General features: G+C 50.4%; 1 protein-coding gene across 1 annotated transcript in view; it reads right to left on the bottom strand.

Moving 5' to 3' along the window:
• Window positions 1-21,877, bottom strand: part of SLCO2B1 (solute carrier organic anion transporter family, member 2B1) — a 44,754-nt gene extending 22,877 nt beyond the window's left edge. Inside the window, exons 1-6 of the mRNA XM_009704659.1 lie at window positions 21,774-21,877; window positions 12,151-12,288; window positions 11,894-12,056; window positions 10,242-10,469; window positions 9,040-9,138; window positions 6,390-6,520 (exon numbers count right to left, since the gene is read on the bottom strand). Coding sequence (XP_009702961.1) covers window positions 6,390-6,520; window positions 9,040-9,138; window positions 10,242-10,469; window positions 11,894-12,056; window positions 12,151-12,288; window positions 21,774-21,854 — 840 coding nt within the window. The 5' untranslated portion in view covers window positions 21,855-21,877. The remainder of the gene's footprint in view (window positions 1-6,389; window positions 6,521-9,039; window positions 9,139-10,241; window positions 10,470-11,893; window positions 12,057-12,150; window positions 12,289-21,773) is intronic.
• Between the last annotated feature and the right edge of the window lie 300 nt (window positions 21,878-22,177).

Here is a 22,177-nt window from a genome sequence, read left to right on the forward strand (position 1 = left end):
CGAACATTGTAGATGGAGCTGTGCAGTCAGGACACAAACACGTCTCCTTCAAGGTTTCTCTGTGCTTGCAGCCCCCTCCTGCCACTGTGCACCAGGTGCTTTTGGGGATAAAACATCGATCTACTCTGCATGCTGTGGTCTTAAACCCACCAGCTCCTCGCTCCACAGCTTGAGGTACTGCCCGGGCAGATGGGTTTTGCCCTGGGAAACGGGAGGCGACTTCTTAGCCCTCTGCTCTGCCACGTACATCTCCTCCAGGATGGAGCTGGATGTCCAGCTTGGCGTTCCCCTCTTTCCCCAAGCGTCTGCTCCAACTATCCGGCTGGGTAATTGAAAGTAAAATCTGAAGACATTGTGCAGATGACAGGGGACACGTCCCCCATCATCCCAGCAGAAAATCCCATCAGATGCACTTTACTAGGCCACCACAGAGCCGTCGCATTTCTGCAGGCCCTGAGCACTCCCACAGTTCACATCCCTCCAGCCTCACTGCGAAACATCCCCAGAAATCCACCTCCTCTGTTCTGCAAAGGATTTAATCTCCAAGCCTCTCCATCCCATCCCATGGAGGATGACTTTGCCCTTTCCACCTCTCCTGTTAGCAACACCGAGGAAGGAGATGGTTCTTTTCCACCCCATTTCTGCACTTCTCCCAGCTGAAGTGCCACACGTGAAGTTTTGAGATGAAAGACCCAACATGAAAGAGGCAAAATCCTGCTCATCTCTTCTGGGTGGCACCCACATGTCCCCCAGATGGATGGGTACCTTGGGTTGGGGGGTGATGGATCAGCAGCAGCCTGTTCTCCCTCCTCAACAATACCGGTGATTAAATAAATAAAGGCAACGCAGTCGGTCTCATCTCTACAGACCTGGGTAAAGTAGAAGGTGCAGCACCATATGGGAAACTGTTGGTTAAGCTGGAGAACGTGAACATTAGGAGAATAAACACAATATGGGGAAGTTGGAGAGAGAGAGTGGAGCATCCCAGAGGGATGTACTGAGCTCCTGCGAGGTGCTGGTGGCTTCCTCGGTGGTTTGGTGCAGAAGCCCCAGTTAATATTTTCAGTAACCCCCTTGGCATAGTGAGAAGTCATGTACTACTTAATCTGTGGAGGAGAAGGAAGGTGGGCATGGTCCATACGGGGGGCTGGGGTACCATATAGGAAAAACAAGGCAACTGGAGGGCTGGAGTAACAGAAACAGAACCAAGCTTAGCGCAAAGGGCACAGCCACACACTTAGGGTTTAAAAATAATTTCTGCTGCGCAGCTGGAAATGTGGGAGATGAGGAGAATGACAAAGAGCTCCAGGTCTATCTCTGGATAAGCATAAGGTGCAGCTGTGGAAAGAGTAAGTACGATGTGAGGAAGGACCGAGGACGGCATTTCCAGGAGAGCAGGGGGAGTGCAGACCCTGCTGCACCACCGCTGGAGGCCAGATCCAGACTGGCACAGCACCGGGAAAACCAGCTTGTGGCTGGGACGGCTGACGAGCAGGGCAGCGGGATGGAGAAGCTCTTTGGCAGCAGAAGACTAGCTAGCCCTCCTCGCCCAGCTTTCTATAACCATGCCAATATAGCAATGATTAGGAAAAAATATTTAATCAGGACTAGGGGCAGAATAACCAACTAAAGACTAAAATATAGACTGGAGATTAGACAAAGCTTTGCAACATGCAGGGAAATAAGTTTTTGAAACCTCCTACCAGCAAGGCTTAGGAAGAAAGCACTGATGAGATGGACTGATATCCAGAGAGGATCGCGTGACAGCGAACCGGAGCTGCCAGGGCTTGGACACGTAGACCTGCTTCCCATAAAATCCATCCGAGCTTTCTCACGAGGCATCTGTTTGCAGATGACATGTGCTGACATTACAGGGGAGGCTTTGTCAGGGCGAGGGGGGAGTGTCACTCACCCCCTTTGCGCGGCGTTCGGGAGATGTTTGGTTCTACACGAGTGGCACAGAACAAAACCTGAACCGGGACACGACTCGGTGTACAAGACAGATCTTGCACATGAGAAATGCTGAGCAAGGGCAACGCTCCTGCTTTTGTTTAAGGTGCTCCCGAGAGCATCTTTCCCCTTTTCAAACCCTTCTCACGTCACCCGTGGATCTGCAGGGGCTGCGGAGGTGCTTTGCCGGCAGCAATGCAACAGCCGCTGTCTGCAAGGCAGAGAGACCCTGTGCCAAGCGAAAGCAGAAGGAAAGCCTTCAGCAGTCAGAATACAGCTGCTGGGGATGGGGTACGACAACATCGCCAGCGACAGAGGGTAAAGCACGAGCTAAACTTTGGCTACTCAGCAAAAGGAAGATGCTCAGTGCTGTAGTTCCCCACAATCCATGATGCAACCCCAAGAAATGGTTCAAGCTCATGGAGGCAGGATTAAACTGGAATTATTGGGAAAAAATCTGGTCTTGACTGGAAAGAGTTTGTCCAGTAACAGCCTCATCCTCTCATCCCTTGCCTGAGATCATGACAACTTTATAGCTTTGCTGTGATCGTCCCTCAAATAGGATTATTCAGGATGCTTTGGTGCTAGAAACTCACTGACAAGTATCAAAGCAGAGAAATAAAAATGTTCCGTGTCTGGAGTGAGTGATTTATGAAAAAAAGATCAAAAGAGCAAACTCTCATTATCACTGATGTTAACATTAAGTGCACAAGTCATTCCAGGAACTTCAAAGAAAGAAGCTATCAAATAAAGGTGAAGCTGAAATGTGGCTGTAGAATAAATAATCTAGATCTGTCTCAGCTGATGGGAGGAGGCAAATAATCCTCCAAAGAGACAGAGGACCGTGCTGTTATTCAGTGTTTGCTGGATGATGCCCATCGAGGAGGACGGTCCTTAATCTGGAGAAACCACCACGGGCTCAGACGAGTTGATGGAGTGAGGCAGGAGAAAGAAAGGCAAATGAAGTTAGGATGAGAATCAGAGAAGAGAAACGGTGCTTTTGGCAGCAAGAGGGACTGAGCCATGGGCCGGTCTTTGCTACTGCCATCTTGTTTGGTGGACTCTGCAGCCGGGAAACGTACCCACAGCTTGGTGTGGACACGTTATCCCCCGGCAGCCTCATCATCTACCGAGACACGTGTGGTCCCAGGGGTCTGACGACAGCAGGTGGCACAAGGATAGCTTGGCCTGGGGCACCTGAAATTGCTTTTTGGTCTCCACAAATGAAGCCCACAGCTGGTAGTGCAGAAACATCTCAGTTTCTTCTGTGGACAGAGCAGATCCATGCTTTTCCCATGTGTTATTACGGCTGCCGTGCCTGGAGGTATTTGTTGTGGGTAAGATCTTGTGCTGGGGCTTTACAAACTTGGTGGAAAAGCCTAGTTGATGCTGCTAGTACTTGCAGCTTGTGGTTGCCTTGTTGATAGCTTTTTTCCTGCTTTGGACAGGCAGAAACCCTGAAATCAAAGGCAGCCAAGGACATTCTGACCGTCTTTAAAGCTGCAGCTGTATTTAGACAGAGTTGACCCAAAGGTTATCACAATGTCCGTTCTTGACGATCTGCTGGTCTGTAAAACCCTGTGCTGACTCCATCCCTCTCTTCCCCTCTGCAGTGTGTCGGGGATGGGGCTTGGGGCTGCAGAGCTACCGTGGGGGTCCCACCTCTCCTCATTGCAATGCCGCATCTCCCCCTCTCCATCCCAAACCGGAGCCAAGCACAAGAATCAACAACAGCTTTGCTCTGTCTGGTGAGAGGAAACCTGGAAGCAACCCTAAAGCCACAGCATGAGCCACCGCGGTGCCAGGGACCTACCGGGAAAGGGCGGCTGCTCCGGCTGGGGCAGAGGAAAGCAAAATTGAGGTTAACGCTCTACCAGAGCTGAGCTTTATGCCTGAGGACACACCTTTCCTTCCTGCATCGCATGTCTTCCCAACGCTACCCACCCCTCCTGCAGGGTTTTGCCATATACCCCCAGCTGATGCTCTTTCGGAGGGGAACCACGGCTCTAACAAGCCCAACGGCGGGTGCAGCAATTCGGTGGCCTTAGAGATGCTGCTGCCTCCAGCTCACCGGAGAGGAAAGGGGGCTGCCCTTCACGATGGAAAAGCAGTCATGCTCATACCCTTATACCCTTATTCCCTTTTACATTTATATGCTTAGCCAAACACTGATTCACTCCAAGGGCAAGCAAGAGAAAGCGATTTATATTTTTCTTTCCGCTATACCTACAGAAAATCACCCATAATAATGCAGATTTCCTACAAAGCTTTGAGTGCTCCCGCAGCAGACAGATGTTTTACCCAGAACAGCATCTGGCAAAGTTTCTACAGAGGCTTTTTTTTTCTTTTTTAAGCAGGGCCCCTTGCTGCAGCTGGTGATGCTGATACCCCCCGTGGGACAGGCATGAGCCGGCACGGCTGGCCCTGGCGTCTCCCATCCTGCAAGGAGGGCAGAATGTTGCCGTCACTTAGATTATTTTCCTGTTCTTATTTTTTACTGCAAGCAGTTTCCAACGGCTTTCTGGCAGAAATGGTAAAATGGGGAGAAATTCAAGAAGATCTGGTCTGCAAAGGGATAAATGGGTGCTCAGCCGTGTGGGAACATTCCCTACAGCTGTCAGCCGGTGGAGCGGGGTGAAACCTTCCTGCTGCTTTTTTAAAACCAGCATCCAGCCAAGCCTTCCTTAAACTCCTCAAAAGTGGTCAGACTGATCAGAGTCTGATGCAGCTCTTTTAGTTCAAAGTACATGATTTTCTCTCAAGAGCCATTTATGAAATTAATATTCCCATCAGCCCTGATAAAGAACCTTTCTCCTGTGATGTAGTGTGCCCCCCTTGCACACGGAGCAGGTTCTGCTAATATCGATCATCCATAATGACTCGAAAGCGAACCAAGCTTCACGGGGACAAACCAGGCGCATTACACTCAGCATCGCCCTCATCCTGCAAAGCGCTGAGCAGTTTCCATCCCATTACCTCGCAGGACCACAGCACCTTTGCGAACCTGACAGCATACATAACCCAGGAGTAGATCATTATATCCCCCAAAGTGTAACTGGTACAACAGCTCACATTGTCCCAGGCAGGTGAAACCCAGATCTCCCTAAAAATCACTCATTCCCGTGGAAATTCAGGCAGTGGCAGGAGAAATGAAGAATTACTCTGCACCAGGCAGTGCACGGGCTTGTTTAGACAAGAAAGTTTCGACGCTGCCTGCAGGTAAAATATACGTGAAAGTCAATTACACAGGCTAGAGTATGGCCAAGACACGGAGACGAGCGCAATTTCACCTCCTAAGCGCGTCCCCGCAACTTCAATAACATTCAAAACCATCGCACGATGCCTCCTCTAAAAGAACAATTTATTTTATATCATTCCTCATGACGCACCGGGACCCGCAGCCAGCAAAGCGCTTGGGAAGCTCGCAAGCTGTTTCGTATCTTGGCGTGAGCACAGAAGCACTCAGGAGGGGTCCGGAGAAGTCAAAACCCTGGTAGTAAACCCGGAGTAAAGGGCTGTCACACCAGCAAGAGCCAGGGACAAGCACCCCCCAGCAAACTGCGGGCAGACAGACGTTGTTTTGGCTTGCAAAAACACGTTCAGGCTGCTAAAGGTTTTTCCCTGCCAGTTATCTCTGAGGACTTTACAGAGCCAGGGTGTTTAGGGGCTGGAAAGTGTCTAAAATCCTCTTGGCCAGTAAAGAGGTCACAGTGAGAAGAGGTGGTGGGTGAAGCTGGATGCCAGAGCAGCAGCAAACCCCGAGCCCCACGGACCGTGAGTGACGAAAAGGGGCTTTTGCAGTGGAAAGAAGACAAACCACTCTCCAGCCTCAGTACTGCAAACACCCCCAGGGAACAACCCACTTCTAAGGAAAGGCTCCCGACGCATTATTCCTATTTCCTAACAACTGGGGCTGATTTCCTCATTGCGCACACGTGGCTCCTTCTGAAGGGAAACAAGGGCCATCGGAGCAGCATCTCCCACCAGCTCCCGAAAGGGATGAAGCAGAAAGAGGAGGACCATTGCTTCCCTAGGGAAGGGAAGGAGTCCCACCCTCAGGGGAGCCAGGAGGGTGGCTGGGAGAAGGACCTCACATAGAGCCTGCCGGGTGCTATATGTTCCTCTGCAGAGGAATCAACACACAGGCACTACCGCAGTGTCCCACCAAGGAAATTATCACATCCATTAAACTGCTGGCACCGCGCTGGGTTTCACCGCTAAGCATCTGCTAAGCAGGCAAGAGCCTCTGACACGAGAGATGAGAGCAAACCACAGCTCCCATCTGACTTTGGGATGCAGCTACAAACTGCACGGCCACTTCCATGGTCGTGTTTCCCACGGACGCGGCAGCTAACGCTGGCGGCGAGGGAGGAATGCATATAAATACAAAAGGTATGTGTGTGCAATGCCAAAAGGGCAATCGGCAGCACCTCTCCTACCTCTTTGGGCATTTCCCGTGGGAAGAAGAAATAAGGCACCACAGACAGGGCCACGAGACTGGCTGCGACCAGAAAACCAAGCCACCAGGCACCGACCCACCGCGGGTCTTTGTTCGTGAGCTGGACTTCGTCTGCAACACAAATGGAGAAACGGGCATTAAACCAGAGGGGAACAGGGGGACCCCGGTGCAGCAAAGGGATGGTGATGGGTGGCCCCACACACCCCAAACCTCAGCCAGCTCCAAAGTGATGGCTCCCAACCCGGGGACCATCAGTTTTGGTGTCTGAGCAGCATTTGCACCTGACTCATCCAATGGTGCTAAATCACATTTCTGTGTCATCACCAGGGTGTCTAAAAACCCCCTCGGCCCTTTGGATGGAGACAACTGGGACAGGGATGTCCTAGCGCTGGAAAGGCAAAGGAAAGCATCCCCAGCACAGCTTTTTCAGCAAAGAGATACGCATGTTGTGAAAAAGCTTGGAAATACTCACTCAAGGGGATTAAGTCATGATGTCTGTCAATACAGAAGGAAAAATCCTTTCTCAGGATTGAAATGGAGTTAACTGCAGTTAACTTTCAGCATCCAAGAGCACTTTTTTAGTTTTTACAGTCTGGCTCCCCACACAAGGACCCTCTGTTCACAGCAGGACTTGCCCACCAGTCTGGTCCGTCAGCCAGCGCCTGGTTTGCAGCTCGACCAAAAGAAGCCAATCTTTAAAAATACTTTAACAGGGATTATATCCCTTTCTCCTGCCTGTCTTCCTTCAGTTTGCCCAGCCTCCTCTTCTGCCATCCTCAGGGCACTCTGCCAAAGATAACATTTTCTGTGGGGAGGGTACCTGGCATAAACAAAATGGGATACGCAGAAGCCAGAATGCAAATTCACAACGGGGTAAGTCTGAACCAAGAAATATTTCTAAAGAAAAAGGAGATACCTGTGGTTAGATAGTATTGACGAGCAATCCCAGGAAATGAGTCCTCCCAGAAACCTCTTCCTTAACTGTGAGGTTTAACACAAGTGAGCTATTCTCACTGGGGGGGCGGGGGGCAATTAAAACTGCAATCCGTTTACTGGATTTCGGTACGGTGGATACTGCCACATCTAATCTCCAATCTCTGCAAGTAACAACTGATAGGTCAACGAAATTTGATAACGTCCTCCCTGCACGATGCATTTAGCAAATTGGAATTTTAAATCCCTTCCTGAACAAACACCAAGTTTTTTTCCAGGAAAATGTGAGGTTAAATTAGATTTAGCACTAAGAGCAGGCACGGCTCACTAGATTTTCCCAGTAGGCTGAAGACTTCTTTAGGCTGAAGACAGCTCTAAAACTGGGTGTTCTCCAGTGCTGGCTACTCAGGCACATTTCTCATTCAACGTCCATCAGCAGAAGATGGTTTAGAAGTGCCGAGCATCAGGGTGTGCAGGCAGAGAGCAGACCCTAGTCCCATTTCTTCATCCTTCAGAGGCAGGTGAGCCGAGAGTCCAGACACCTCGCCGAGGTTCACCCACCGAGGAGGATGGATCGCTGCAGCAATAAGCTTGGACAGTGCCCGATAGGAGCAGGCAGTGTCAAGACTAGAGTGTGCTCTTGTGCTGCAAATATCATAAATACATATAGTGACAGAGGCAGGTGAAAAAGGTCTGCTGAAGTCAGTGAAAGGAATGGGGCGAAGGCTCTGAGAAGGAGCCAAAGTTAATGCATCTGTAGTGCCAACATCCACCGCTCATCCGACTCCAGACCTGATGCCGTCTGGTCAACACCCAAAGGAGCCTGTCCGTCACCCTTTTCATCACGTGGGGATGTATAATGTGTCCATAATGTGTGTCTGCTCTGTTAATAACCAGGAAAGAGCCTCTTGTTTTCCTGGCCAGGATTCAAGAGCAGCCAAAAAGGAGACGACTACAAATGCCTTAATAGCACAGCTGAGGAAGAGAAATTTGAAAAGGAAATCCCTTTCATGCTCCTTTCTTGCCCTATCCAGCATTTCTCTTCTACTTTTTTTTTTTCACCTTCCTCCCATCCTACTCTTCCCTCTGCTTTTTCATGTCTCAGGGTCCTGATACCCATTCTCCATTCCTTCTCTCTTATTTCTCCCCTCCATCTTTCATGTTTCTCCCTGGGGTTTGCTCACCTTCCACATCCCCACTCTTCCCCAGTGCTGGCTGGCAGCAAAATGCTCCGACTGCTGTTGATGGCATATGGCAGAAAATTTGTAGGAGAATGAAAATCAGGTCTGCTCTAAAAGCACAACGCAGATGGGCATCCCTCTAACCAGAGCTGGCAGCAGCCCAGGGGTGAGGGATCCCTCGGTCTGAAGGATGACTGACATATGGGATTCCATCAGCCTCGGGGCCAGGTTTAACCCTGCGGATGCATGTGTGACACTGAGTCGGGTGGGAAGGACCCACTCATTTGGGTCATCCACCCCAGCACTGACAGGACTGGTTCCAGAGCATCCCCAGGTGATGGAAGGGATTTAACAGGGGAGAGAACAGGCAAAGGGAGCCAGCCCCTGCCCCGCAGGTTGCACCCTCATCCCTTGAGGGGCTGGGATGCCCAGAGAGGGGCTGGATGGCTGCTGGCTCAGTAAAAGGGATGCAGTGCGAAGGGTGCTGGCTGGCTCTCCGAGGGCACGTTCACTCACCTCCGGTGATTTTGTCAACATCGACGTAAAAACGCAGCATGGCAGAGCCCAGCATGAAGGCCACCCCCGGCCCGATGACGGTCACGGAGAACAAGATTCCTGCAGAGGGGTGAGAGCAGAGAGGGGCTCAGCCCTGCGTGAAGGGACCACGGGGACAGGAGGTGCCTTGAGGCAGGAGCGGGCTGGACCAGAGTCCACCACATCTGCCTCCAGCCCAGGCTATTTCCCTGGCAGCTTTCTTATCTCACACCTTTCAAAGGATAACAACACCACGCTTTCCATCCTCCCTTCACAGGAAAGGTTTTGCAAAACTCAGATTTTTCCTGCCACTTTTCTTCAGTGCCCTAAAAAGTCTGAAATACACCCAGGAACAAGATGTGTGCCTTGGCATAAGAAATCCAGAAATGCAAGGTTTTTTGCAAGGTTAAGGAGATAAAAGTTATCAGCAAACTCTCCTGTGTGAATTACTGACAAAAAAATTAAACACATTTAAGATTCAACTCCTATCTTACAGGTGATCCTTTCAAATATGGTTCAAGGGTTTGGAGCATCTACAAGAGCAAAATTTGATGCAGTACTTCCAGTTTCTTGACAGCAATGACCTGTTTTTGAGCTGTCCTTGCTGTCCCATTCAGTTCAAAAGGCCATCACAGATAACAGCTGGAAAAGAGCTAGAAGGACCTGCAAGGACCACCTTGTCCAGCCCACCGCCCTGGGACATCCCATTCAGACCTGTGCCCAAGCGGTTCTCCAGCATCCCCTCCACTGAAGCATACTTGCCCACCTCCCAGATGGTTGATCTCGCTTTTTTAGCTTGCCATAATTTTCCCTATATCAAAACAAAGTCTTCACTGCTGCATCTTAAGCCTACAGCTGCCTCTTGTGAACACAGAGATCAGGTTGTTCCTCCTCACCGTGTTCAAGCCTTTTTGGAGGAGGACACGGTTATGATGTTCCTCTCCATCTTATCACTCTTAGGCCAAAAATCCCAGCATCTCCCCTAAATCATGTTTTCCAGCATTCCTGATCCGTCTGCAGTCTGTCCAAGCAGACAAACAATTTTTTGCAGAAATCTTCCTAGCACTGGGGAGAGCAGAAGGGCTATAGCAAGCTCTCCTCTCATTAATGCAAATTAGTACAGTCTGGCCTTCCTATCAAGCTAATTCTGGTTTCCCCTCTTCCCACAGCAGCCCCAGCCTTACCCAAATAGAGGGGGGAGTTCCTCTCACTGGCGAAGTCGTCGATATAGGAGATCCCGAAGGGCTGGATGGGGACACCACCGATGCCCAGCAGCGCCTGGGCGATGAACATGATGAGGAGAACCTCCTGGTTCTCCTTGACGGCATGGGGAGTGCAGCCGGCATCGCTGAGGTTCCCCGGGGATCCCGGGACCCCGGGCTGGCACAGGTCGGTGGTGTTGCTGAACACACCTGCGATGACAAGGGGAGCAGGTCTAAGGAGCTCGGTCTGGAGAAAGAGCATCCCTAAGATAGCAGCAAGCACCTCGATGTGCACTCAGTAAACATCAGGTGAAAGCAAATACAAAGAAAGTGCAAAGATTACTGTGCAGACGTTCTCAGTGAGATGGATGCACGTGCCATGAAAAGCCACCTCCGTCGAAAAAGCAGAGCTGAGATCACTTCCAGGACCTTTGATAGATCTTGCAATAAAGGTAAGTGAGCAAAACTGCAGGTTTCATGAATAGCTGCTCAGGAAACGAGAACTCATTTCACCCAGATGACAACGCTGCCTGAGTGGAAATGCTGACTCCAGCACCCTTCTCTTCCTTAAAATACTGGGGGAGGGGGGGTGTTTATAGCAGGATTTCCATGGTTATGCCCCAAATCTTATGCAACTCTGAGTGATCAACACAGGCCACCTGCACCAGCACTCCTGAAACGCATGGCTAATTCTTTCCAAACTGTCGTTAACACCTGACCCCTGTTTGCACCCATGAATTATTCACCTATTAAGTCGTCCTTTGGTGGCTGCAGCTGTGCAAGCCAGCTGTGCTCTCTCTGATCAGCCAGAGAAAAAGCTCTTTAGTGGAGGCTTCTAAACAATTTGCTGGAGTTTCATGGCAGGATTTGGGAAGGTAACAAGAGAGGCGTTTTCCCCTTTCTTTCTTTTCTCATCCCTTCACCTTCTTTCAGGGAAAAAAATTCCCAAATCCACCCTGACCTGTTCCTCCATGGGTGATTTAGACCTGCATGTTTCTCGTAGGAGGCTGATCTTCTGGTGGGGTGTAAAACCTCAAAGCATTCCCTCAAAGACAGCTCAGCTAGACAGGGGAGAAGAGGTGAGGTGCCCCACAAGCACGAGAAGTTAGGTGTGAAACCAATGCTCCCTTATCGCAGGCAACAGTGTTTCACCCCCAAAGCTGCCCCGTTGGGTTGAGTCGAGCTCCTTCCCGTACCTCTTGTTTTCTTTCCACAAAGGGCTTCGGAGACAGAGTTCATGAGACTTTATCTTATTTACATTATGAAAATAAGGCAGCAGTTCACGTGCATGAGGACAACTTGGCTCAACTCAAGGAAGATGACAGCCCTGATGGCTGGGGAAGACCTACCCGGTACCCGGTGTTTGTCTGCTGCGTGGATGTGCAGGAGACAAGGGGAATCGGAGGCACAGCCTACATTTTGATTGTTTTCATGCCCTTTCCTGCAGTTCAAGCTGTCCCCTGGCTCTGCATCCCACCACCAGCTGTTGCCTCTCAGGACCAAGATGATTTCATTCTCAGAAAATTAAAATTTCTTGAGTACAAACCTACAGCTTGCAGCTCCCAGCCCCTCGAGGGAAGTTCATTTCCTTTTTCTGTCCCAAAAGGCATAAAATAAGTTCCTAGAGTACCTACTGGCAACGGACTGGTCATACTCGTAGGGTCCAGTTATGAAGTGGGGGAGAGCCATGAGGAACGCGGCCAAGGAGACGAGGATGGCACTGCAGCCAATGAAACGAGGTCTGTGCACTCGGCTCCCGAAGTAACTTATGAAGACGATCAGCAACGTGTTCCCAACCTGCAGCAGGGAACCAAGAGGTCTCACAAGGGTACAAGAGGAGCATGGGGAGAGCGTTCATCAGGTAGACTAGGAGAAGCAAGCTGTTTTTTACCTCGTTGAAGGAAGCGAGTAGCCCTGACGTCTGGCTGGAGAGGCCATATCGTCTCTCGATGGTTGAGATGGAGCTCTTCAGATAGCCGGAGACCAGGAGCTGGGAGAGCTGCAGAAGCCCGTGGCAGAAAACGAAGAACTGCCAACAGAAAAAGACAGCATCCAGCACGATTACTGTGAGCTGCAACATAACAAACTGCATCTCCTACACAAAGGCACGATTATTGAACATGAAACTTTGACCATGAGCCTTTGCAATATTACCCCTGCTCCTGCGATCAGTGGTCTTCTGAAATTAGGTCAGGGCCATTAAATAGTCCTCTGCTAAAAATGACAACAGGGTTAGTATTTGCAAGGAGAGTAGTTTCTTCAGCTGAAAGTGGCTTTCGACATGATGGATGTTTTTGGGATGCTGCTAGTTTGTGTTGGCCTTGACACTGAGATCCAGCAGCAGAAGTGGGAGGTTGCACAACTTTCCTGCTCCCATCCAGCCCGAGATAGGCAGCCATCCCCAGTGCTGGCAGGAGCTCTTCTGGGATGGGAACGAGCCCTTCCAAACACAGCAACAAACAGCTGCTTTAGAGAAAACCAGAAGAAGGTCAGGGAGAATAATTCAGACTTTCTATTTTCCTTTCAGTCTTGCGAAGCCCTGGTTGTGAAGGACGTATCTCCTTTGAGAAAACATGATGGTTCTTTTCCACTTCCAGAAGGAAACTTTGTCAAAGACTATCATCTCCCAGAAAACCAACTGACCTCATCTACTCCAGAGATTGGGACATACTGGTGTGTGGCTGCCCAGGAGAACACATGGCTCAAGCTGCCCCACCTTTACTGGGAGCAGCATCCATCTTCCTGCTCCTCAGGCAGAAGCGTTTTGCAAGTGCCAAATGACCTGTCCCCAGGGGGATGGCGACCACCTCCCCTTCATCCACAGCTCTGCAAAGCACTCGGCAAAGGAAAGGAGCTGGCAAGCCGTCCCCTTCCCTGCTACCACGTGGCTCGCCACAGGCATCCTTCCAGTCCCCAAACGACTTAAAAAAACTAACCAACCCAAACGGTCACATACCCTAAGGAGACGGACCACTCCTCCCACTGCAGGGCAGGCTGAATATCCCTGGGTCCTTGCAGAGCTGCTGCCCTCAGCCTTGGACGCTGCCCAAAGCCACGGGGAGCTGTTTTGGCAGACGTTTTCCCAGTCGTTGGCCAGAGCCGGGCATTGCTCTGGCTCTGCGTGTTTTGCAGCCAGCTCTCACCAGCCAGCAGTCTCACCCGGAGGAGTTGCGCAGCCTGGGCTGGATTTCTGCTGTGTCTCATTATGATCCAGGGCTGAAGTGGGGCCACTGCCAAACTGGACTGCTCGGTAAGCAGAGAGACTATTTACAGCATAAAAAGGGAAAAAAGAAGGGATGGTCAAGCCCTGTCAGCTCCCTGAGAACTGGAGCACCGGGCTATGGGTACCACCACCACAAGTGATGCGTTGGCATCATGCAAAGCAGGACCTTCCCCTTTCCAGGGTCATGTCACCGTGGAGGGGTGCGATGTGTCTGGACTAGGAAAATGTCACCCAGCCAAAGGAAAGCTTCCCCAGGGTCAGCTTTGCTGAAACTCCTATGTTCCTGCAAGACATGCTGGCTATGTCCTTGCACTGTTTTGGGAATATATGAGTTCAGATGGAAATGTTGAAGCCAGTTTCATTTTTTTCAGGCATCCATAATACGCAGCTCAATGGTTATCCAAACCCAGGACCTTCACAGCAGGTTGGCTTACATCGGCTCAGCAGCCGCTCTCCACTGCCCAGCATCCTCTTCAGCACAGGAGGTCAAAATGGGTCGGGAATCTGGTATTTTATTCTCCCCTATCCGGGCAGAATAAAGCACAGAAAAGAGAGATGGCCCTGCAAAGGACTTGCAGTGGCTTGGTGTCAGCACCAGGCAAGGACCCCAGTTCTGGCTCCAGGGACTGTTTGCTGTTAGCCACCAGATCACAGCATGGCTGGTGATCTGCCAGGAAAGGAAGGAACAGACTCATGGACTGTAGATCTGCTGGAGAGATATATGTCTCTCTTTATCTTTGGCTGCACACACGATGCTGCATTTTGTCCTGCAGCAAAAATCACTTGTTTACATTTCTGTATCTGAGCAAGACATCTGGCTCTCTGACTTGTATGGTCCAGAAAGATGCTCTTTGTGCCTGGAAGGAGAGACCATTACTGACACCAGCGTGACCCTCGTAAACAGAGGGAGAGATTTCCCTGAGGACCAACTGCTGCAGAGCATAAGCTCAGCTCTGTTCGAGAGCCACAGGGCAAAAATGCCTACAGCATCTCCAAGTTGCCAGAGGTTATACGGACACGGACATCAACATGCGCTTCTCCTGTCCCGGGAGATCTCAGCAGGGCAAACACTACAAAGCCTGCTTTCATCTAAATCCTTCCCTGCTGGCAGAACCTGCTTCTTCATACTCCTAGCAAAAGGAGGGAGAAACAGCAGGCAGCAGTGCTGTTAAGAATGAAGGTAATCAAATTATGTCTGCTTATCAGCTCCCAGGAAACAAACCTCCCAACCTAGAGCATCCCTTTCCACCTTCTCAAAGTACAGGCTGTGAATCCTGTCCACACTACAAGCCTAACACGGGCTTGAAAGAGGGGAGTGACACCAGGAACCAATTCGGGTCTCCTCCATTCAAATGCGCGGCTGCAAGCCTAATTTTGGTTGAGTCCCAAAGGCTGAGTCTGTACTTGTAAATGAAACAGGCTGGGGGCCTTTCTCTGATGCCAAGTGGGAACGGAATAGCCTGCATCCTACCAAATTCACTGAGCCTTCAAAATAGGGCGATTCCACCAAAAATGCTTACTGGGAATGGTGCCCAGTCCTCAGCTTCACAGTTTTTTTGGAAAGTAGTAGTTGGCCCAGGGCCAGGTCATGGAGCAGGCAATAATTCGGAGGTAGAGCCAGATGACCTGTAATGCTGAGGTCTGCTCAGGGTCTCAGTACACAAAATGCCCCCTCTGTCCCTGGAGGAGCTGATCTGGGGACCGGCATCAACGTGCCTAGCTGTGCTCACCCAGCCCGTGCTGGGGTGAAGGTGCAGGGCAGGCTTGGTCCTGCTTTTGGGATCACACAATCATAGAATGGTTTGGTTGGAAGGGACCTTAAAGCCCACCCAGTTCCAACCCCCTGCCCTGGGCAGGGACACCTCCCACCAGACCAGGTTGCTCACAGCCCCATCCAGCCTGGCCTTGGACACGCCCAGGGATGGGGCAGCCACAGCTTCTCTGGGCAACCTCTGCCAGCGCCTCACCACCCTCACCGGGAAGGATTTCTTCCTAATGTCTCATCTAAATCTTCCCTCTTCCAGTTTAAAGCCATTTCCCCTTGTCCTATCACTCTCTGCCCTTGTCAAAAGTCCCTCCCCAGCTTTCTTGTCGGCCCCTTTAGGTACTGGAAGGCTGCTAGATGGTGCCCAGGAACGCGGCCACACCACGATGCTCATCATAAGATGGTTTAGGTTTTCTCCCAGCAAGATGCTGCTTGCAGCTCCAGTCATCTGGACCAAAATCTTACACTGGAAGAAGGATCCCGCACTTTCTGCAGCCCACAGAGCAACCACCACCTATGTCCCCCCAGCCTGTTCAGGTTTGGGCGATGGCCTCCATGCCACAGCCTGGAAGGCAGGACTTCAGGGGATGAACATCCAGACTTGGAGTGCAGACAGCTCCTTCACTGAGATCCACAATGTATTTTTATAGGCTTATCTTTCCTTTTTCTGGAAGAGAATAGCAGTACTGCAGATCCTGGGGAACAGGGAGAAGAGCAAAAGCCTGGGTCAATGCAGGGCTACCAGGACGTCGTTGGTGGTAGGACATCCCGAGGGGATTGCAGCAGCTTAAGGAAGCCGGAGGCAGAGGACAGGGGGCTTGGGTAATGCCAGGAGCCGGTGGCGTGGTTAAAGATAGCCCAGCAAGAGCCCTCAGGGATGCACCCTGTCCCACCGAGGGGTCGGGGCCGTGGAAGAGCTGCAAAGGCGTCTGACCGCAGTGCAAAGAGCAGGATGAAACCAAGGGGAGGAAATCCCCACGGCTGCCTGGTAGAGCTCCCTAAGGTCAAGCTACCGATAGCAATTTTTAATTAAACATTTCAATCTCTTTTCTTCAAAGCATGCCTTTTTAAACAATGACTGTGAACAACCAAACACGTTAGAGAGGCCAACGTCTAACATTTCTACACTGTGTGTGTTGAAAGAGGAAAGACCAAAAGATTTATAAAAACCTGGATACCCAGATGGTAACTGCACTAGTTGCTGCACAAAAGTTTTTAGACACAAGTCAGAATCCCAGAGCAAGCAGGGGAACATTTAGAAAGTCAAAATCAAGATGGAAATGGTTGAGAAGCAAGAAACAAACAGGGATGTGAAGACCATTGCCTGCATTTTCTCCACCTTCTGCAGCGATTGTAAGTCAACTAGTTCTGGGAAAATGTCACAGAAAAACTCAGCTTTTGGCAGGATCCGCCAGACTTTCTGTGTTTCCCATTTCTCCATGATCGTGGTTTACTTTCCTTAGGTAGCAAAGTGGGAGGTCTTGCAACTAAAGCTCTGCAAGGCCAAGTCTCCTTCTTGCTCCTCAGGGAGTCATTGCGGGCAACCACCCCAACCATGGGGCACGTTTAGTTTGGGGAATATTTTAATGAGTGAGAAATAGAGAGCTGGTAATTGCTAGTGTGTGATTTCCAGTTTGCCCCGTTGTAGCTGTGATGATGGTGATGGGTGGTCGAGCCCCAGCAGTGTGTCTACCACAAGGCTGCTCTGGGACCTCCCGTGATATTTGGTGCAAGGCTGACCACATGCAGACTCAGATGCCACCCTGTGCCTTGCTCAGCTAGATCTGGAAGATGGCCCATGCCACAGGGCAGGCAGATCCTCTGCATCATCTTTCTGTGCCATCTAGTCTTTTTTCCCAAGGACTTGAGGTTGAGGTCCGATCCCTCCATGCCTGGACTTGGGACTGGTGGGATCAGCTGGCCTGGGTCTGATGGGCCACCCCAGCAATGGGAGAAGATCAGAAGGTGACCTGGGGCTGCAGACACCAGCCTTTTCCCAAGAGCTGGGTCCTGGCAGCAGGACATACCCACGGAAAGTCAGGAGCAGCCCCAGAGCTGGGTGCTCGCAGAAGCAACCCCAAGCGCAGCTGTCTGGCGCCTCTTTCCCATGAAGGGCCAAGCCATGCCCATAACGTTTCCCCTCTACATCAGCAGAATTAAAACAGCTCGAAGAATCCAAACAAGCACTTCCGTAGGCTGAGGAGGAAGGAAGGGAGAGGTTTTTTAACGAGTTTTTTTCTTATAAACATCTCTGAAGCATTATTACAAGAGCCTGCTGAGGCTCTGTGTTGAGATAACACCAAACAGTGCACTAGACCAGGGACAGAGGGTGCTTGCTACCAGGGTACACCTGCCAAAAACAACTCCCTTGCAGTGCCAGGGTGCAGAGCAACCTTCCTCCTCCTGAGCTGTGCCACCACTGCTTCCCACCACCAGTGAAGCATGGAGAATGCCTGACACATCTTCCCAGAGGGCAGGGCAGCATCCCTGCCAGGTCTTTGGTGAGGTACCCTCACCCACAGGCAACGATGTCCCAACCCAATGTCTACACCCTCCACAACCAGCACTGGGATGAGTGCGTCTCTGCTCTACCACACGTCGAAGGAGGAGATTCTCGGCAATCGTGCATTCTCAGAGGAACTTGCTGCTTTTCTCTGTATTTTTTAATGTATTTTTGCAGGCTTTGTTCTACTAAGCCTTGCATGGCGTCAGCAAGGTATTGCTGCTCCTACTCCATACTTGTAAAAGGATAGAGAAATGTACTCATTCATAAGCAGCCCATAAATTGCAGACCTGGGGATTAAACACCAATATCTCCTCTCTCGGTGGTCTGGAAAAAAACTTCTTACAAAGCTTCCATTGTGTTTCTAGTGTTGATTGTGCAGTTTGGCAACAAATCCTTCATGTAAGGGCTCTGAAAGCCGCACACACAGTCTTGCCCCAGTTGTCACAGGGAAGTCCCTATCACGCTGTTTCCATGTGTTTGGGAGACTTTTATTGCTATTTTAAGAAAGTGTTTCATGCCTTAGCACATGATAAAATCCCATGTACTGAGCTGTGCTTACAGAGAGGAGAAAACAAGTCTGGGAGGGATCAGCTTCTTCCATTTTAATCAAAACCAGTTGTGTGTCATTGGGCACAAGTCCCTACCACTGCGCGGATCCACTTGTAATAAAGGCTTGGGGCAGGGACAGCTCTAGTTTGCTCTTCAACTAAAGCACAGAGCACAAAGCCTCAAGGGCTGAAGCTCCCTCAGAGGGCGAATGTTCTCAGCCAGCCCCTCGATATCTTTGGGAAGGGTGTATGTGTACGCCATCCCTTGAGGAGGGGTGTTGGATCCAGGGCTGTGTCTGAAAATGGGCCTGGAAGCCAGCTCTTGAGGTCATTAAGGTCATTAAGGTCGTTAAGGTCTTAAGGCATTAAGGTCATTAGGCATGTCCTTAAGGTGCAGGATGGCAACACGCAGGGTCTGGCAGCGATGGGAAACGCATGTCCATGGGACCACAGCATCCCCCTGGGGCCACTCACCTTCCCACCCATGTCCCTACCAGGAGGGTTTTCACCGACCTCGTCAACGGCACGATGCCCAAAACCATGTGCACCTCAAACAACCCAGCAGTGACCGCATTAGCAACCACAGTCTTCAAATGTCCAAGTGACCTTTCAGGTGTTCCATATACCCCAGTTTCATCGGATAAAACCTCTTTATACTGACTACAGTGGATCACACTATGGACCATGCTTTACTGCCAAGCAATTAATCACTCCCAGCCTGCTTCCTCTTCATCTGCAGGTGAGCTGTTGCCATAACACACACAGAGTCTTTCCAAAAAAGTTCCTCCTTCTGTAGCAATCTCCATCAGAGGATCCCAAACTACTTCTCCATGTCTTTGCATAAGCAGCTCTTTGGCAGAACCAAAAAACATGTGTCCAGCATGGGATGCTCAACGCTCCTTGAAGCCAAGACAAGTTGTTGGACTTTAATGGAAGCCGCAGCAGATCTGATTTAATCTGCTCTGACGGACTGTAGGAATTCATGCCAGGTATCCCTAAAGGCTCAGGGACCATCAGCCCCAGGAGTATTCCCCAGAAGGACAGTTTTGAGTTGTGCCTCTCAGTTGCATTTTGACATATGGCAACCAGTTTTCACGACACACTCTCTCTCTCTCTCTATATATATATAAAAATAAAAATTGCAATGCTGTGATTTTTGGTCCTTCAGCCACTTCAAACGCAGAAACCACATTGTGCAATACTTTTGTGTTTCTGCAAGAACCATTCAAACCCTGGACTTGAAGTTATGTTTTCTGAGGAAGTCATTTAGAAACCGGACAGGGTGACCTAACTTCTTGAAAGGAAGGGGAAAAAAAAAAAAAAGAGATCTGGGGAAAACATCCTGTGCTGAGTATAATTGTGTGCTTGTGGCATGCATGGTCGGGTCAGCTCTGCCTTAGAGGTGAAAACAAACCCTTCAGCAATTTAATGTGAAACATAGAATTGGAAGAGAGGATTTGCTCTCCTTGGCCATGGGCTACAGCCAGGATAACGCCTGGCAATGTGAGGATAACGCCCAGCAATGGCTTCATCGAGGTCGGTCCCATCCTGCTGCGATTGCAGTTGTCCCTGCAGCCTCCTGCAACGCCGCTCGGACCCGGAGAGATCAGTCAGGGTTTCCCCGCTGAGCTTTCCAAGCAGAAGCCCAGCAGCAGGGCATCCATCAGGAGCAGAACTGCTCTCCACCAAAATCCCTTACTTCTGCCCTTCTCAGGGTGGGCTCCAGGGACCCTTCAGAAAGCAACAGACTCCAGCAGAGGGGCAGTTTCGGAGCTGCCCGTTGCCCTGCCCAGGTCTGACCTGCAATGCTCTCCACCAAGAGTTTCCTCTACATCTCCCTTCACAGATATGTTTGCTCAGCAAAACAGATGTTGACGCTGCTCACAGACCTGAGCTGACTTTGCACCTCAGTGGCTTTAATCTTTGAAGTTTCGAACCCCTTTAAAACATCGCTGCAAGGAAAAATCAATGGGATTTTATTTTCAAAGGTAATCTTGCTGGCAAGTCAAAAAAACCCGGCTGAATGGACTGAAGAGAAGATGGAAATATGAACTGGATTCTGCTGCAAGCTGAGCACTCGCTTTTTCCAGCATCACTGTGGTCCATGTTGATTATTATTTCCACTTTGAAGATGCTTGTCTTGCCTAAGTGTTTACCCCTTTTTTTTCTTTAGAGTGTTGCTGCACTTCTCCAACAGTACCTTGCCGCAGACCACCAGTTGCACGAGTGGTGTGATCACCATCGTTACATGGGATTTCTTAGAAATGCCATGAGCGCTATAGAAAGAGAAAAGGATTCCCCACCACCTCCATAGCCAAGGATCATGGATCCCCTCCCACAAACAACTGAGCGTGCAAATAAGGAGTGGAGGACCCCCCCGGCACTGGCACAGCCATGGGTAGGAGGCAAGAGGCCATGCGTACTTGCAGGCAAGATCAAGATCAACGTGCTAAACCCAAACAGGCAGCACTGGCCCCACTGCCAGAAGATCTCAGCTTCTACTGCATCCAGCCTTGTGCCTCTTCCCAGCTTTGATAAGGGGAGAAAAAGGGACCTTCACCCACGGTTCCCCATCGCTCAGCAGTTTGGGTGCTCCAGGACAGAGGACACGTGTCTTCACGGCTATGTTGGCAAGTCAAGCCGGTCCTCTGCCCCCCCCGGGCAGCCCTCTGACCATCAGATTGCTGAGCAGAAGTGACCACCACCTCCCGCCATTCCCACCACAACCAGTTTTTGGGGCTTCTCCAAAGGAGTTAATGAAGTCCACTTCTCCAGTTGCCCGCACCGGACCTGGCAGAGCCCTTGGGTGGAGGTGTGGAGGAACCATCTCCCCGCATGGCCCCAGACACCCAACAGCAAAGCCAGGAGGAGCTGGGTGAACTTACCTCAGGGTCAGGAGCTGTTGCAGGGTGGGTGGCCTGAATCATTGCTTGGGACGTATGTTTTAAGTGAATAAATTCGAACAAGGGCAGAGTTTAACCCAACTGGACGCCATCCCTTGCCTAAATGGGGGGTAATACCCCAAGCTCTGCAGGTTGCTGTGTGCTAAGCTCCAAGAGCGAGCATCGATTCCCACTTTCTTCCACCTCTGCTGACCCCGTTACATACATGCATTTATCACGGATACCATTAAAAAATTATTTCCACAAGGACTGAAGCTCAGAGCTGCTTTAAGATCTGGGATTTGTTTCTCCTGAAGGTTTGCTTTGGGCTCTGGGAATTTCACCGACAGAAGTTAAATAGCACAGAAGCTGAAAGTTAAACTTGCATTGCAACATCGCTGCTCCACCACTTGCTTTTGGGCGGAGATGGCTGCACATCCAACGGCACTTTGGCCGTAGGGAGCACCCGGAGCACTTTCCAAATACATTTGGTAAACAGAAACCCTATCGATGACTTCTGCAGAAAGCTAAACTCCTCTTTACCAGGCCAGTAATCCACGGGGGGATTATAGAAAGCAGGAGGTGTTTACCTTGATACTGAGAAATGGGTTCCTGCAGAGCGTTTTCCGGGACCGATCCGGGCAGCTGCTCTTTGTCGCGGTACTTGTCATTCTGTCAGGTCTGCTTTATCCGCCTGCCAAAATAAATCATCCAGCACAATGCTAAGTTGCTCTGCCTGAATTCGCCTTGCTCAGCACAGCAAAATCCTGTCGTGCTTTGCAAACACCCACACAGCAGACACACGGTCGTCGCAAGCAATTATCAATTATTCTCGTTTTTCATTTTCTCTTAGCACTTTGCTTCTGCAAAGCAACAGAGCAGCATGCAAAACACTAACATGCTAATCACCAGGGCACCTGAGAGGTTAAAAAAACATTTCACTTCAAAGCAACAAGCAGTGGTGAGCAAGGATCCCAGTATTCCCAAATCCCAG

Source organism: Cariama cristata, unplaced genomic scaffold (assembly GCF_000690535.1).
Source record: "Cariama cristata isolate BGI_N322 unplaced genomic scaffold, ASM69053v1 scaffold357, whole genome shotgun sequence".
Lineage (NCBI taxonomy): Eukaryota > Metazoa > Chordata > Aves > Cariamiformes > Cariamidae > Cariama > Cariama cristata.